The following is a 15,000-nucleotide window of genomic DNA, read 5'->3' on the forward strand; positions in this document are numbered from 1 at the left end:
ACAGAGGAGAGGTGTTAGTTACAGAGGAGAGGTGTTAGTTACAGAGGAGAGGTGTTAGTTACAGAGGAGAGGGAGAGGTGTTAGTTACAGAGGAGAGGTGTTAGTTATAGAGGAGAGGTGTTAGTTACAGAGGAGAGGTGTTAGTTACAGAGGAGAGGTGTTAGTTATAGAGGAGAGGTGTTAGTTACAGAGGAGAGGTGTTAGTTACAGAGGAGAGGTGTTAGTTACAGAGGAGAGGTGTTAGTTATAGAGGACAGGTGTTAGTTAAAGAGGAGAGGTGTTAGTTACAGAGGAGAGGTGTTAGTTACAGAGGAGAGGAGAGGTGTTAGTTACAGAGGAGAGGTGTTAGTTACAGAGGAGAGGTGTTAGTTACAGAGGAGAGGCGAGGTGTTAGTTACAGAGGAGAGGTGTTAGTTACAGTGGAGAGGTGTTAGTTACAGAGGAGAGGTGTTAGTTACAGAGGAGAGGTGTTAGTTACAGAGGAGAGGTGTTAGTTATAGAGGAGAGGTGTTAGTTACAGAGGAGAGGTGTTAGTTACAGAGGAGAGGTGTTAGTTACAGAGGAGAGGTGTTAGTTACAGGGGAGAGGTGTTAGTTCCAGAGGAGAGGTGTTAGTTACAGGGAGAGGAGAGGTGTTAGTTACAGAGGAGAGGTGTTAGTTACAGAGGAGAGGTGTTAGTTACAGAGGAGAGGTGTTAGTTACAGGGGAGAGGTGTTAGTTACAGAGGAGAGGTGTTAGTTACAGAGGAGAGGTGTTAGTTACAGAGGAGAGGAGAGGTGTTAGTTACAGAGGAGAGGAGAGGTGTTAGTTACAGAGGAGAGGTGTTAGTTACAGAGGAGAGGTGTTAGTTACAGAGGAGAGGTGTTAGTTACAGAGGAGAGGCGAGGTGTTAGTTACAGAGAGAGAGGTGTTAGTTACAGAGGAGAGGTGTTAGTTACAGAGGAGAGGTGTTAGTTACAGAGGAGAGGAGAGGTGTTAGTTACAGAGGAGAGGTGTTAGTTATAGAGGAGAGGTGTTAGTTACAGAGGAGAGGTGTTAGTTACAGAGGAGAGGTGTTATTTACAGAGGAGAGGTGATAGTTACAGAGGAGAGGTGTTAGTTACAGAGGAGAGGTGTTAGTTACAGAGGAGAGGAGAGGTGTTAGTTACAGAGGAGAGGTGATTAGTTACAGAGGAGAGGAGAGGTGTTAGTTACAGAGGAGAGGTGTTAGTTACAGAGGAGAGGAGAGGTGTTAGTTACAGAGGAGAGGTGTTAGTTACAGAGGAGAGGTGTTAGTTACAGAGGAGAGGAGAGGTGTTAGTTACAGAGGAGAGGTGTTAGTTACAGAGGAGAGGTGTTAGTTACAGAGGAGAGGTGTTAGTTACAGAGGAGAGGTGTTAGTTACAGAGGAGAGGAGAGGTGTTAGTTACAGAGGAGAGGTGTTAGTTACAGAGGAGAGAGGAGAGGTGTTAGTTACAGAGGAGAGGTGTTAGTTGCAGAGGAGAGGTGTTGTTACAGAGGAGAGGTGTTAGTTACAGAGGAGAGGTGTTAGTTACAGAGGAGAGGTGTTAGTTACAGAGGAGAGGTGTTAGTTACAGAGAAGAGGTGTTAGTTACAGAGGAGAGGTGTTAGTTACAGAGGAGAGGTGTTAGTTACAGAGGAGAGGAGAGGTGTTAGTTACAGAGGAGAGGTGTTAGTTACAGAGGTGAGGTGTTAGTTACAGAGGAGAGGTGTTAGTTACAGAGGAGAGGAGAGGTGTTAGTTACAGAGGAGAGGTGTGTTACAGAGGAGAGGTGTTAGTTACAGAGGAGAGGTGTTAGTTACAGAGGAGAGGTTTAGTTATAGAGGAGAGGAGAGGTGTTAGCTACAGAGGAGAGGAGAGGTGTTAGTTACGCTCTTTCTCCTTTTCATTCTCTTCGCTCATCTCTCTTCCCTCTCCTCTCCTCTCCTCTCCTCTCCTCTCCTCTCCTCTCTCTCGTCTCCTTTCCCCTCTAGAAGAAGTCGGTGATAGCCACCAGTCTGATCGCGGTGGTGTCGCTCTTTGTTGTGGTGGTCAACTACTCAGAGAAGCCATACTTCCTCCTGGAACCAGTCTTCGGACAAACCTTCAGCAGCCACTGGATGTTCTCCAGGCAGACTAACAAGGCCTTCAAACCTCACCTGGGATACGTCAGCATCCCTAAGCAGGAGGTGAGGAAAACACACACGAAGAACAAACACACAGATACTAATTCAAGTGTACACTGAGTATACAAAACATTAAGAACACCTGCTCTTTCCATGACATCGACTGGCTAGGTGAATCCAGGTGAAAGATATGATCCCTTATCCTAACAGAATTTCAATAGGCTTTTAAAGAAGGGCATTCAACATACAGTACACGGCACTTACACAAATGACTGATGATTGACTGTGAGAAATTGAATATAAAAAGATTGTGGGCCTGTTTTGTTAGTCTTCAAGTGCAGCTTTTGACATTATCGATCACAGTCTTCTGCTGTAAAAAGGTATGTGTATCATAGTGTTGCCTGTCTAACAGACCATATTCCCCAGGGCAGCTGTCTAGGCCCCTTTACTTTTCAAAAGGCTTTACTAACGACCTGGCGCCGTCACCCTGCTGTAGTTGCTGGAACAGATTTACATAGATACCATCAATACCATTCAGTACCTCCCAATAGATACCATCAATACCATTCAGTACCTCCCAATAGATACCATTCAGTACCTCCAACAGATACCATCAATACCATTCAGTACCTCCCAATAGATACCATCAATACCATTCAGTACCTCCCAGTAGATACCCATTCACTACCCCCAGTAGATACCATTCAGTACCTCCCAGTAGATACCATTCAGTACCTCCCAGTAGATACCATTCAGTACCTCCCAGTAGATAGGTCAGTACCTCCCAGTAGATACCATTCAGTACCTCCCAGTAGATACCATTCAGTACCTCCCAGTAGATACCATTCACTACCCCCAGTAGATACCATTCAGTACCTCCCAGTAGATACCATTCAGTACCTCCCAGCAGATACCATTCAGTACCTCCCAGTAGATACCATTCAGTACCTCCCAGTAGATACCATTCAGTACCTCCCAGTAGATACCATTCACTACCCCAGTAGATACCATTCAGTACCTCCCAGTAGATACCATTCAGTACCTCCCAGTAGATACCATTCAGTACCTCCCAGTAGATACCATTCAGTACCTCCCAGTAGATACCATTCAGTACCTCCCAGTAGATACCATTCAGCACCTCCCAGTAGATACCATTCAGTACCTCCCAGTAGATACCATTCAGTACCTCCCAGTAGATACCATTCAGTACCTCCCAGTAGATACCATTCAGTACCTCCCAGTAGATACCATTCAGTACCTCCCAGTAGATACCATTCAGTACCACCCAGTAGATACCATTCAGTACCTCCCAGTAGATACCATTCAGTACCAGTAGATACCATTCAGTATCTCCCAGTAGATACCATTCAGTACCTCCCAGTAGATACCGGTCTCAACCTTCGCTTCTCCTCAGTCCGTACGGGAGTTGCAGCGATGAAACAAAATTGTAACTACCGATTAGATAGATACCAGGAAATTGGGGAGAAAAAAGGGGTAAACATTTGATTTTTAAAAATAAAAAATAACTTTTAGTTGAGACAATGCTGAAACATCCATCCATGGGTGAGGCTGTGAAACTGAAATAATTTTTAGGACTAAAATGTCCTCATGTTGTAACCTACAATATGTGTCTCCACACACCAAGGCCTGGGCCATTGGTTTTTATTGATCTCAGATTCTCAGTTTGTAAATGTCAAAGTAGCCTGTCATTTCAATCATTTATGCGATATTTTAAAAAAGATTCTGCCAAATTCTCTAGTCGTGTAAAATTATGTAGAATTGCTTGAAATGCATTTCTGGACCCTCGGCTACTGAAAATGTTCCCAGACCCTAGGCGACTGAAAATGTTCCCAGACCCTAGGCGACTGAAAATGTTCCCAGACCCTAGACTACTGAAAATGTTCCCAGACCCTAGGTTACTGAAAATGTTCCCAGACCCGAGGCTACTGAAAATGTTCCCAGACCCTAGGTTACTGAAAATGTTCCCAGACCCGAGGCTACTGAAAATGTTCCCAGACCCTAGGTTACTGAAAATGTTCCCAGACCCTAGGTTACTGAAAATGTTCCCAGACCCTAGGCTACTGAACATGTTCCCAGACCCTAGACTACTGAAAATGTTCCCAGACCCTAGGTTACTGAAAATGTTCCCAGACCCTAGGCTACTGAAAATGTTCCCAGACCCTAGACTACTGAAAATGTTCCCAGACCCTAGGCTACTGAAAATGTTCCCAGACCCTAGACTACTGAAAATGTTCCCAGACCCTAGGCTACTGAAAATGTTCAAAGACCCTAGGCTACTGAAAATGTTCCCAGACCCTAGACGACTGAAAATGTTCCCAGACCCTAGGCGACTGAAAATGTTCCCAGACCCTAGGCGACTGAAAATGTTCCCAGACCCTAGACTACTGAAAATGTTCCCAGACCCTAGGCGACTGAAAATGTTCCCAGACCCTAGGCGACTGAAAATGTTCCCAGACCCTAGGCGACTGAAAATGTTCCCAGACCCTAGGTTACTGAAAATGTTCCCAGACCCTAGGCGACTGAAAATGTTCCCAGACCCTAGACTACTGAAAATGTTCCCAGACCCTCGGTTACTGAAAATGTTCCCAGACCCTAGGCGACTGAAAATGTTCCCAGACCCTAGGCGACTGAAAATGTTCCCAGACCCTAGACTACTGAAAATGTTCCCAGACCCTAGGCTACTGAAAATGTTCCCAGACCCCAGGCTACTGAAAATGTTCCCAGACCCTAGGCGACTGAAAATGTTCCCAGACCCTAGGCGACTGAAAATGTTCCCAGACCCTAGACTACTGAAAATGTTCCCAGACCATAGGTTACTGAAAATGTTCCCAGACCTGAGGCTACTGAAAATGTTCCCAGACCCTAGGTTACTGAAAATGTTCCCAGACCCTAGGTTACTGAAAATGTTCCCAGACCCTAGGCGACTGAACATGTTCCCAGACCCTAGACTACTGAAAATGTTCCCAGACCCTAGGTTACTGAAAATGTTCCCAGACCCTAGGCTACTGAAAATGTTCCCAGACCCTAGACTACTGAAAATGTTCCCAGACCCTAGGCTACTGAAAATGTTCCCAGACCCTAGACTACTGAAAATGTTCCCAGACCCTAGGCTACTGAAAATGTTCCCAGACCCTAGGCTACTGAAAATGTTCCCAGACCCTAGACTACTGAAAATGTTCCCAGACCCTAGGCGACTGAAAATGTTCCCAGACCCTAGGCTACTGAAAATGTTCCCAGACCCTAGACTACTGAAAATGTTCCCAGACCCTAGGCGACTGAAAATGTTCCCAGACCCTAGGCGACTGAAAATGTTCCCAGACCCTAGGCGACTGAAAATGTTCCCAGACCCTAGGCGACTGAAAATGTTCCCAGACCCTAGACTACTGAAAATGTTCCCAGACCCTAGACTACTGAAAATGTTCCCAGACCCTAGACTACTGAAAATGTTCCCAGACCCTAGGCTACTGAACATGTTCCCAGACCCTAGACTACTGAAAATGTTCCCAGACCCTAGGTTACTGAAAATGTTCCCAGACCCTAGGCTACTGAAAATGTTCCCAGACCCTAGACTACTGAAAATGTTCCCAGATCCTAGGCTACTGAAAATGTTCCCAGACCCTAGACTACTGAAAATGTTCCCAGACCCTAGGTTACTGAAAATGTTCCCAGACCCGAGGCTACTGAAAATGTTCCCAGACCCTAGGTTACTGAAAATGTTCCCAGACCCTAGGTTACTGAAAATGTTCCCAGACCCTAGGCTACTGAAAATGTTCCCAGACCCTAGGCTACTGAAAATGTTCCCAGACCCTAGACTACTGAAAATGTTCCCAGACCCTAGGCTACTGAAAATGTTCCCAGACCCTAGACTACTGAAAATGTTCCCAGACCCTAGGCTACTGAAAATGTTCCCAGACCCTAGACTACTGAAAATGTTCCCAGACCCTAGGCTACTGAAAATGTTCCCAGACCCTAGGTTACTGAAAATGTTCCCAGACCCTAGGCTACTGAAAATGTTCCCAGACCCTAGACTACTGAAAATGTTCCCAGACCCTAGGCTACTGAAAATGTTCCCAGACCCTAGACTACTGAAAATGTTCCCAGACCCTAGACTACTGAAAATGTTCCCAGACCCTAGGCGACTGAAAATGTTCCCAGACCCTAGGCTACTGAAAATGTTCCCAGACCCTAGGCTACTGAAAATGTTCCCAGGCCCTAGGCTACTGAAAATATTCCCAGACCCTAGGCTACTGAAAATGTTCCCAGACCCTAGGCGACTGAAAATGTTCCCAGACCCTAGGCGACTGAAAATGTTCCCAGACCCTAGACTACTGAAAATGTTCCCAGACCATAGGTTACTGAAAATGTTCCCAGACCTGAGGCTACTGAAAATGTTCCCAGACCCTAGGCTACTGAAACTGTTACACTAGCTAGGAATCTGAGACCTGAATGTCTCTCTGGTTGTTAACATTAACTAGCTAGGTCAAAGCATTATTATTTCTGGCAGAGTCATAAATAGCTACCTTGCTGACTAAATAACTGATAAGTTATCTAACGTCATAACTTTTAGGACCTTGACGTGTTTGTTGACATGAAGAACTATCATTGGTAATGTCAGCTAACAGAATAGCCTCTTCGCTCCGGGAGACCTGCTAACAGAATAGCCTCTTCGCTCCAGGAGACCTGCTAACAGAATAGCCTCTTCGCTCCAGGAGACCTGCTAACAGAATAGCCTCTTCGCTCCGGGAGACCTGCTAACAGAATAGCCTCTTCGCTCCGGGAGACCTGCTAACAGAATAGCCTCTTCGCTCCGGGAGACCTGCTAACAGAATAGCCTCTTCGCTCCGGGAGACCTGCTAACAGAATAGCCTCCTAACAGAATAGCCTCTTCGCTCCGGGAGACTTGCTAACAGAATAGCCTCTTCGCTCCGGGAGACTTGCTAACAGAATAGCCTCTTCGCTCCAGGAGACCTGCTAACAGAATAGCTTCTTCGCTCCGGGAGACCTGCTAACAGAATAGCCTCTTCACTCCAGGAGACCTGCTAACAGAATAGCCTCTTCGCGCCAGGAGACCTGCTAACTGAATAGCTTCTTCGCTCCGGGAGACCTGCTAACAGAATAGCCTCTTCCCTCCAGGAGACCTGCTAACAGAATAGTCTCTTCGCTCCGGGAGATCTGCTAACAGAATAGCCTCTTCGCTCCAGGAGACCTGCTAACAGAATAGCCTCTTCGCTCCGGGAGACCTGCTAACAGAATAGCCTCTTCGCTCCAGGAGACCTGCTAACAGAATAGCCTCTTCGCTCCAGGAGACCTGCTAACAGAATAGCCTCTTCGCTCCGGGAGACCTGCTAACAGAATAGCCTCTTCGCTCCGGGAGACCTGCTAACAGAATAGCCTCTTCGCTCCGGGAGACCTGCTAAAAGAATAGCCTCTTCGCTCCGGGAGACTTGCTAACAGAATAGCCTCTTCCCTCCAGGAGACCTGCTAACAGAATAGCCTCTTCGCTCCGGGAGATCTGCTAACAGAATAGCCTCTTCGCGCCAGGAGACCTGCTAACTGAATAGCTTCTTCGCTCCGGGAGACCTGCTAACAGAATAGCCTCTTCCCTCCAGGAGACCTGCTAACAGAATAGCCTCTTCCCTCCAGGAGACCTGCTAACAGAATAGCCTCTTCGCTCCGGGAGACCTGCTAACAGAATAGCCTCTTCCCTCCAGGAGACCTGCTAACAGAATAGCTTCTTCGCTCTGGGAGACCTGCTAACAGAATAGCCTCTTCGCTCAAGGAGACCTGCTAACAGAATAGCCTCTTCGCTCCGGGAGACCTGCTAACAGAATAGCTTCTTCACTCCTGTACACGTTTTATTTTTTTATTTTTTTTATTTTACCTTTATTTAACCAGGCAAGTCAGTTAAGAACAAATTCTTATTTTCAATGACGGCCAAGGAACAGTGGATTGACTGCCTGTTCAGGGGCGGAACGAAAGATTTGTACCTTGTCAGCTCGGGGATTTGAACTGGTTATTAGTCCAACGCTCTAACCACTAGGCTACCTGCCGCCCGTTGGTGTTTCCCGGAGCAAAGAGGTTACTAGCAGGAGGAATGTAATGCCAATTAGCAAGCATTTACATTTACATTTAAGTCATTTAGCAGACGCTCTTATCCAGAGCGACTTACAAATTGGTGCATTCACCTTATGACATCCAGTGGAACAGCCACTTTACAATAGTGCATCTAAATATTTTAGGGGGGGGGGGGTGAGAAGGATTACTTATCCTATCCTAGGTATTCCTTAAAGAGGTGGGGTTTCAGGTGTCTCCGGAAGGTGGTGATTGACTCCGCTGTCCTGGCGTCGTGAGGAGTTTGTTCCACCATTGGGGGCCAGAGCAGCGAACAGTTTTGACTGGGCTGAGCGGGAACTGTACTTCCTCAGTGGTAGGGAGGCGAGCAGGCCAGAGGTGGATGAACGCAGTGCCCTTGTTTGGGTGTAGGGCCTGATCAGAGCCTGGAGGTACTGAGGTGCCGTTCCCCTCACAGCTCCGTAGGCAAGCACCATGGTCTTGTAGCGGATGCGAGCTTCAACTGGAAGCCAGTGGAGAGAGCGGAGGAGCGGGGTGACGTGAGAGAACTTGGGAAGGTTGAACACCAGACGGGCTGCTGCGTTCTGGATGAGTTGTAGGGGTTTAATGGCACAGGCAGGAGCCCAGCCAACAGCGAGTTGCAGTAATCCAGACGGGAGATGACAAGTGCCTGGATTAGGACCTGCGCCACTTCCTGTGTGAGGCAGGGTCGTACTCTGCGGATGTTGTAGAGCATGAACCTACAGGAACGGGCCACCGCCTTGATGTTAGTTGAGAACGACAGGGTGTTGTCCAGGATCACGCCAAGGTTCTTAGCGCTCTGGGAGGAGGACACAATGGAGTTGTCAACCGTGATGGCGAGATCATGGAACGGGCAGTCCTTCCCCGGGAGGAAGAACAGCTCCGTCTTGCCGAGGTTCAGCTTGAGGTGGTGATCGGTCATCCACACTGATATGTCCGCCAGACATGCAGAGATGCGATTCGCCACCTGGTCATCAGAAGGGGGAAAGGAGAATATTAATTGTGTGTCGTCTGCATAGCAATGATAGGAGAGACCATGTGAGGTTATGACAGAGCCAAGTGACTTGGTGTATAGCGAGAATAGGAGAGGGCCTAGAACAGAGCCCTGGGGGACACCAGTGGTGAGAGCGCGTGGTGAGGAGACAGATTCTCGCCACGCCACCTGGTAGGAGCGACCTGTCAGGTAGGACGCAATCCAAGCGTGGGCCGCGCCGGAGATGCCCAACTCGGAGAGGGTGGAGAGGAGGATCTGATGGTTCACAGTATCGAAGGCAGCCGATAGGTCTAGAAGGATGAGAGCAGAGGAGAGAGAGTTAGCTTTAGCAGTGCGGAGCGCCTCCATGATGCAGAGAAGAGCAGTCTCAGTTGAATGACTAGTCTTGAAACCTGACTGATTTGGATCAAGAAGGTCATTCTGAGAGAGATAGCGGTAGAGCTGGCCAAGGACGGCATGTTCAAGAGTTTTGGAGAGAAAAGAAAGAAGGGATACTGGTCTGTAGTTGTTGACATCGGAGGGATCGAGTGTAGGTTTTTTCAGAAGGGGTGCAACTCTCGCTCTCTTGAGGACGGAAGGGACGTAGCCAGCGGTCAGGGATGAGTTGATGAGCGAGGTGAGGTAAGGGAGAAGGTCTCCGGAAATGGTCTGGAGAAGAGAGGAGGGGATAGGGTCAAGCGGGCAGGTTGTTGGGCGGCCGGCCGTCACAAGACGCGAGATTTCATCTGAGAGAGAGGGGAGAAAGAGGTCAGAGCACAGGGTAGGGCAGTGTGAGCAGAACCAGCGGTGTCGTTTGACTTAGCAAACGAGGATCGGATGTCGTCGACCTTCTTTTCAAAATGGTTGACGAAGTCATCTGCAGAGAGGGAGGAGGGGGGGGGGGAGGGGGAGGAGGATTCAGGAGGGAGGAGAAGGTGGCAAAGAGCTTCCTAGGGTTAGAGGCAGATGCTTGGAATTTAGAGTGGTAGAAAGTGGCTTTAGCAGCAGAGACGGAGGAGGAAAATGTAGAGAGGAGGGAGTGAAAGGATGCCAGGTCCGCAGGGAAGCGAGTTTTCCTCCATTTCCGCTCGGCTGCCCGGAGCCCTGTTCTGTGAGCTTGCAATGAGTCGTCGAGCCACGGAGCGGGAGGGGAGGACCGAGCCGGCCTGGAGGATAGGGGACATAGAGAGTCAAAGGATGCAGAAAGGGAGGAGAGGAGGGTTGAGGAGGCAGAATCAGGAGATAGGTTGGAGAAGGTTTGAGCAGAGGGAAGAGATGATAGGATGGAAGAGGAGTGAGTAGCGGGGGAGAGAGAGCGAAGGTTGGGACGGCGCGATACCATCCGAGTAGGGGCAGTGTGGGAAGTGTTGGATGAGAGCGAGAGGGAAAAGGATACAAGGTAGTGGTCGGAGACTTGGAGGGAGTTGCAATGGGGTTAGTGGAAGAACAGCATCTAGTAAAGATGAGGTCGAGCGTATTGCCTGCCTTGTGAGTAGGGGGAAGGTGAGAGGGTGAGGTCAAAGAGGAGAGGAGTGGAAAGAAGGAGGCAGAGAGGAATGAGTCAAAGGTAGACGTGGGGAGGTTAAAGTCGCCCAGAACTGTGAGAGGTGAGCCGTCCTCAGGAAAGGAGCTTATCAAGGCATCAAGCTCATTGATGAACTCTCCGAGGAACCTGGAGGGCGATAAATGATAAGGATGTTAAGCTTGAAAGGGCTGGTAACTGTGACAGCATGGAATTCAAAGGAGGCGATAGACAGATGGGTAAGGGGAGAAAGAGAGAATGACCACTTGGGAGAGATGAGGATCCCGGTGCCACCACCCCGCTGACCAGAAGCTCTCGGGGTGTGCGAGAACACGTGGGCGGACGAGGAGAGAGCAGTAGGAGTAGCAGTGTTATCTGTGGTGATCCATGTTTCCGTCAGTGCCAAGAAGTCGAGGGACTGGAGGGAGGCATAGGCTGAGATGAACTCTGCCTTGTTGGCCGCAGATCGGCAGTTCCAGAGGCTACCGGAGACCTGGAACTCCACGTGGGTCGTGCGCGCTGGGACCACCAGATTAGGGTGGCCGCGGCCACGCGGTGTGGAGCGTTTGTATGGTCTGTGCAGAGAGGAGAGAACAGGGATAGACAGACACATAGTTGACAGGCTACAGAAGAGGCTACGCTAATGCAAGGAGATTGGAATGACAAGTGGACTACACGTCTCGAATGTTCAGAAAGTTAAGCTTACGTAGCAAGAATCTTATTGACTAAAATGATTAAAATGATACAGTACTGCTGAAGTAGGCTAGCTGGCAGTGGCTGCATTGTTGACACTACACTAATCAAGTCGTTCCGTTGAGTGTAATAGTTTCTACAGTGCTACTATTCGGGGGCTAGCTGGCTAGCTAGCAGTGTTGATTACGTTACGTTGCGTTAAAAGAACGACAATAGCTGGCTAGCTAACCTAGAAAATCGCTCTAGACTACACAATTATCTTTGATACAAGGACGGCTATGTAGCTAGCTATGTAGCTAGCTACGATCAAGCAAATCAAACCGTTGTGCTGTAATGAAATGAAATGAAAATGTGATACTACCTGTGGAGCGAAGCGGAATGCGACCGGGTTGTTGTTGGCTAGCTGTTAGCTGTTAGCTAGCTAGCAGTGTCTCCTACGTTAAGGACGACAAATAGCTGGCTAGCTAACCTCGGTAAATTAAGATAATCACTCTAAGACTACACACTCTAAACTACACAATTATCTTGGATACGAAGACAGCAAAGACAACTATGTAGCTAGCTAACACTACACTAATCAAGTCGTTCAGTTGAGTGTAATAGTTCCTACGGTGCTGCTATACGGTGGACGTTAGCTGTGTGGCTAGCTGCAGTAGACTACGTTAGGACGACGAAATACGATAATTACGCAATTATCTTTGATACAAAGACGGCTATGTAGCTAGCTAAGAAGAAATTGCTAAGATTAGACAAATCAAACCGTTGTACTATAATGAAATGTAATGAAAAGTAATGAAAAGTAATACTACCTGCGGACCAAAGTGCAAATGCGACCGCTCGCTCCAACCCGGAAGTAGAGAAAACCTGTTGTTAATGGTGTCATGTTGGCAAAGCAGAGACCGAAGGTTGCAAGTCTGTTGTCTGTGACCTAACGTTAGCTAGCTAGATAGATAGTACATTATTTGCTGGTTAACGTGTCTGTTAATGTCGACGATACAACATCACTGCCCAGCAACAAACAAATGAACAATTGTTTTACTTAAATAATTGTACCTTAACATAATAGCTAGTTCAGTTTGGACATTCAACACTGCTACAATAATCCAATCTCTTACGACGATGTTCTCATGTTTCTTCTTCTTCTCTGGTATAATGGAATTCACACACATGTTAAGTGCACACCGCCACCTACTGTACAGGTAGTAAATTGTAGAAAAAAATAAATGTCCATTACGGAATGTAATATTTTTGATACAAAAAACAACTAATTGATGAATCAAAAAACATCCCAGGCCTTCGGTCACAGTCCAAACCAAATCAAATCCAGACACAGGTTCAGGGGCCTGGGAATGTTATTTGTCAAATGCACTGAATACAACAGTAAAACGCAGTTTTAAGAAAAATACCACAAAAAAAATATATGAATGTAACAAGTAATTAAAGAGCAGCAGTAAATAACAATGGTGTGGCTATATACAGGGTGTTACGGTACAGAGTCAATGTGGAGGCTATATACAGGGTGTTACGGTACAGAGTCAATGTGGAGGCTATATACAGGGTGTTACGGTACAGAGTCAATGTGGAGGCTATATACAGGGTGTTACGGTACAGAGTCAATGTGGAGGCTATATACAGGGTATTACGGTACAGAGTCAATGTGGAGGCTATATACAGGGTGTTATGGTACAGAGTCAATGTGGAGGCTATATACAGGGTATTACGGTACAGAGTCAATGTGGAGGCTATATACAGGGTATTACGGTACAGAGTCAATGTGGAGGCTATATACAGGGTGTTATGGTACAGAGTCAATGTCGAGGCTATATACAGGGTATTACGGTACAGAGTCAATGTGGAGGCTATATACAGGGTGTTATGGTACAGAGTCAATGTGGAGGCTATATACAGGGTATTACGGTACAGAGTCAATGTGGAGGCTATATACAGGGTGTACCGGTACAGAGTCAATGTGGAGGCTATATACAGGGTATTACGGTACAGAGTCAATGTGGAGGCTATATACAGGGTATTACGGTACAGAGTCAATGTGGAGGCTATATACAGGGTATTACGGTACAGAGTCAATGTCGAGGCTATATACAGGGGGTACCGGTACAGAGTCAATGTGGGGGCTATATACAGGGTGTTATGGTAGAGAGTCAATGTGGAGGCTATATACAGGGTGTTACGGTACAGAGTCAATGTGGAGGCTATATACAGGGGGTACCGGTACAGAGTCAATGTGGAGGCTATATACAGGGGGTACCGGTACAGAGTCAATGTGGAGGCTATATACAGGGGGTACCGGTACAGAGTCAATGTGGAGGCTATATACAGGGTGTTACGGTACAGAGTCAATGTGGAGGCTATATACAGGGTGTTACGGTACAGAGTCAATGTGGAGGCTATATACAGGGTGTTACGGTACAGAGTCAATGTGGAGGCTATATACAGGGTGTTACGGTACAGAGTCAATGTAGAGGCTATATACAGGGAGTTACGGTACAGAGTCAATGTGGAGACTATATACAGGGTATTACGGTACAGAGTCAATGTGGAGGCTATATACAGGGTGTACCGGTACAGAGTCAATGTGGAGGCTATATACAGGGTGTTACGGTACAGAGTCAATGTAGAGGCTATATACAGGGTGTTACGGTACAGAGTCAATGTGGAGGCTATATACAGGGGTACCAGTACAGAGTCAATGTGGAGGCTATATACAGGGGGTACTTGTACAGAGTCAATGTGGAGGCTATATACAGGGGGTACCGGTACAGAGTCAATGTGGAGGCTATATACAGGGGGTACCAGTACAGAGTCAATGTGGAGGCTATATACAGGGGGTACTTGTACAGAGTCAATGTGGAGGCTATATACAGGGGGTACCGGTACAGAGTCAATGTGGAGGCTATATACAGGGTGTTACGGTACAGAGTCAATGTGGAGGCTATATACAGGGTGTTATGGTACAGAGTCAATGTGGAGGCTATATGCAGGGTGTTATGGTACAGAGTCAATGTGGAGGCTATATACAGGGTATTACGGTACAGAGTCAATGTGGAGGCTATATACAGGGGGTACCGGTACAGAGTCAATGTGGAGGCTATATACAGGGGGTACCGGTACAGAGTCTATGTGGAGGCTATATACAGGGGGTACCGGTACAGAGTCAATGTGGAGGCTATATACAGGGTGTTACGGTACAGAGTCAATGTGGAGGCTATATACAGGGTGTTACGGTACAGAGTCAATGTGGAGGCTATATACAGGGTGTACCGGTACAGAGTCAATGTGGAGGCTATATACAGGGTGTTATGGTACAGAGTCAATGTGGAGGCTATATACAGGGTATTACGGTACAGAGTCAATGTGGAGGCTATATACAGGGGGTACCGGTACAGAGTCAATGTGGAGGCTATATACAGGGGGTACCAGTACAGAGTCAATGTGCCGGGGCACCGGTGTCGAGGTCATTGAGGTAGAATATACATGGGGGGGTAGCCATTTGATGAGATGATCAGGAGCCCTATGGCTTGGAGGTAGAAGCTGTTTAGAAGCCTCTTGGACCTTGACTTGGTGCTCCGGTACC

General features: G+C 47.5%; 1 protein-coding gene across 2 annotated transcripts in view; it reads left to right on the top strand.

The window, feature by feature from the left end:
• st6galnac3 (ST6 (alpha-N-acetyl-neuraminyl-2,3-beta-galactosyl-1,3)-N-acetylgalactosaminide alpha-2,6-sialyltransferase 3) overlaps positions 1-15,000 on the top strand; it is a 107,966-nt gene that overhangs the window by 32,787 nt on the left and 60,179 nt on the right. The window contains exon 2 of one of the 2 annotated variants that reach the window (XM_052509522.1): positions 1,975-2,169. In XM_052509522.1, coding sequence (XP_052365482.1) covers positions 1,975-2,169 — 195 coding nt within the window. The remainder of the gene's footprint in view (positions 1-1,974; positions 2,170-15,000) is intronic. The other variant, XM_052509523.1, reaches the window with a different exon arrangement.

This window comes from Oncorhynchus keta, unplaced genomic scaffold (assembly GCF_023373465.1).
Source record: "Oncorhynchus keta strain PuntledgeMale-10-30-2019 unplaced genomic scaffold, Oket_V2 Un_contig_4700_pilon_pilon, whole genome shotgun sequence".
Lineage (NCBI taxonomy): Eukaryota > Metazoa > Chordata > Actinopteri > Salmoniformes > Salmonidae > Oncorhynchus > Oncorhynchus keta.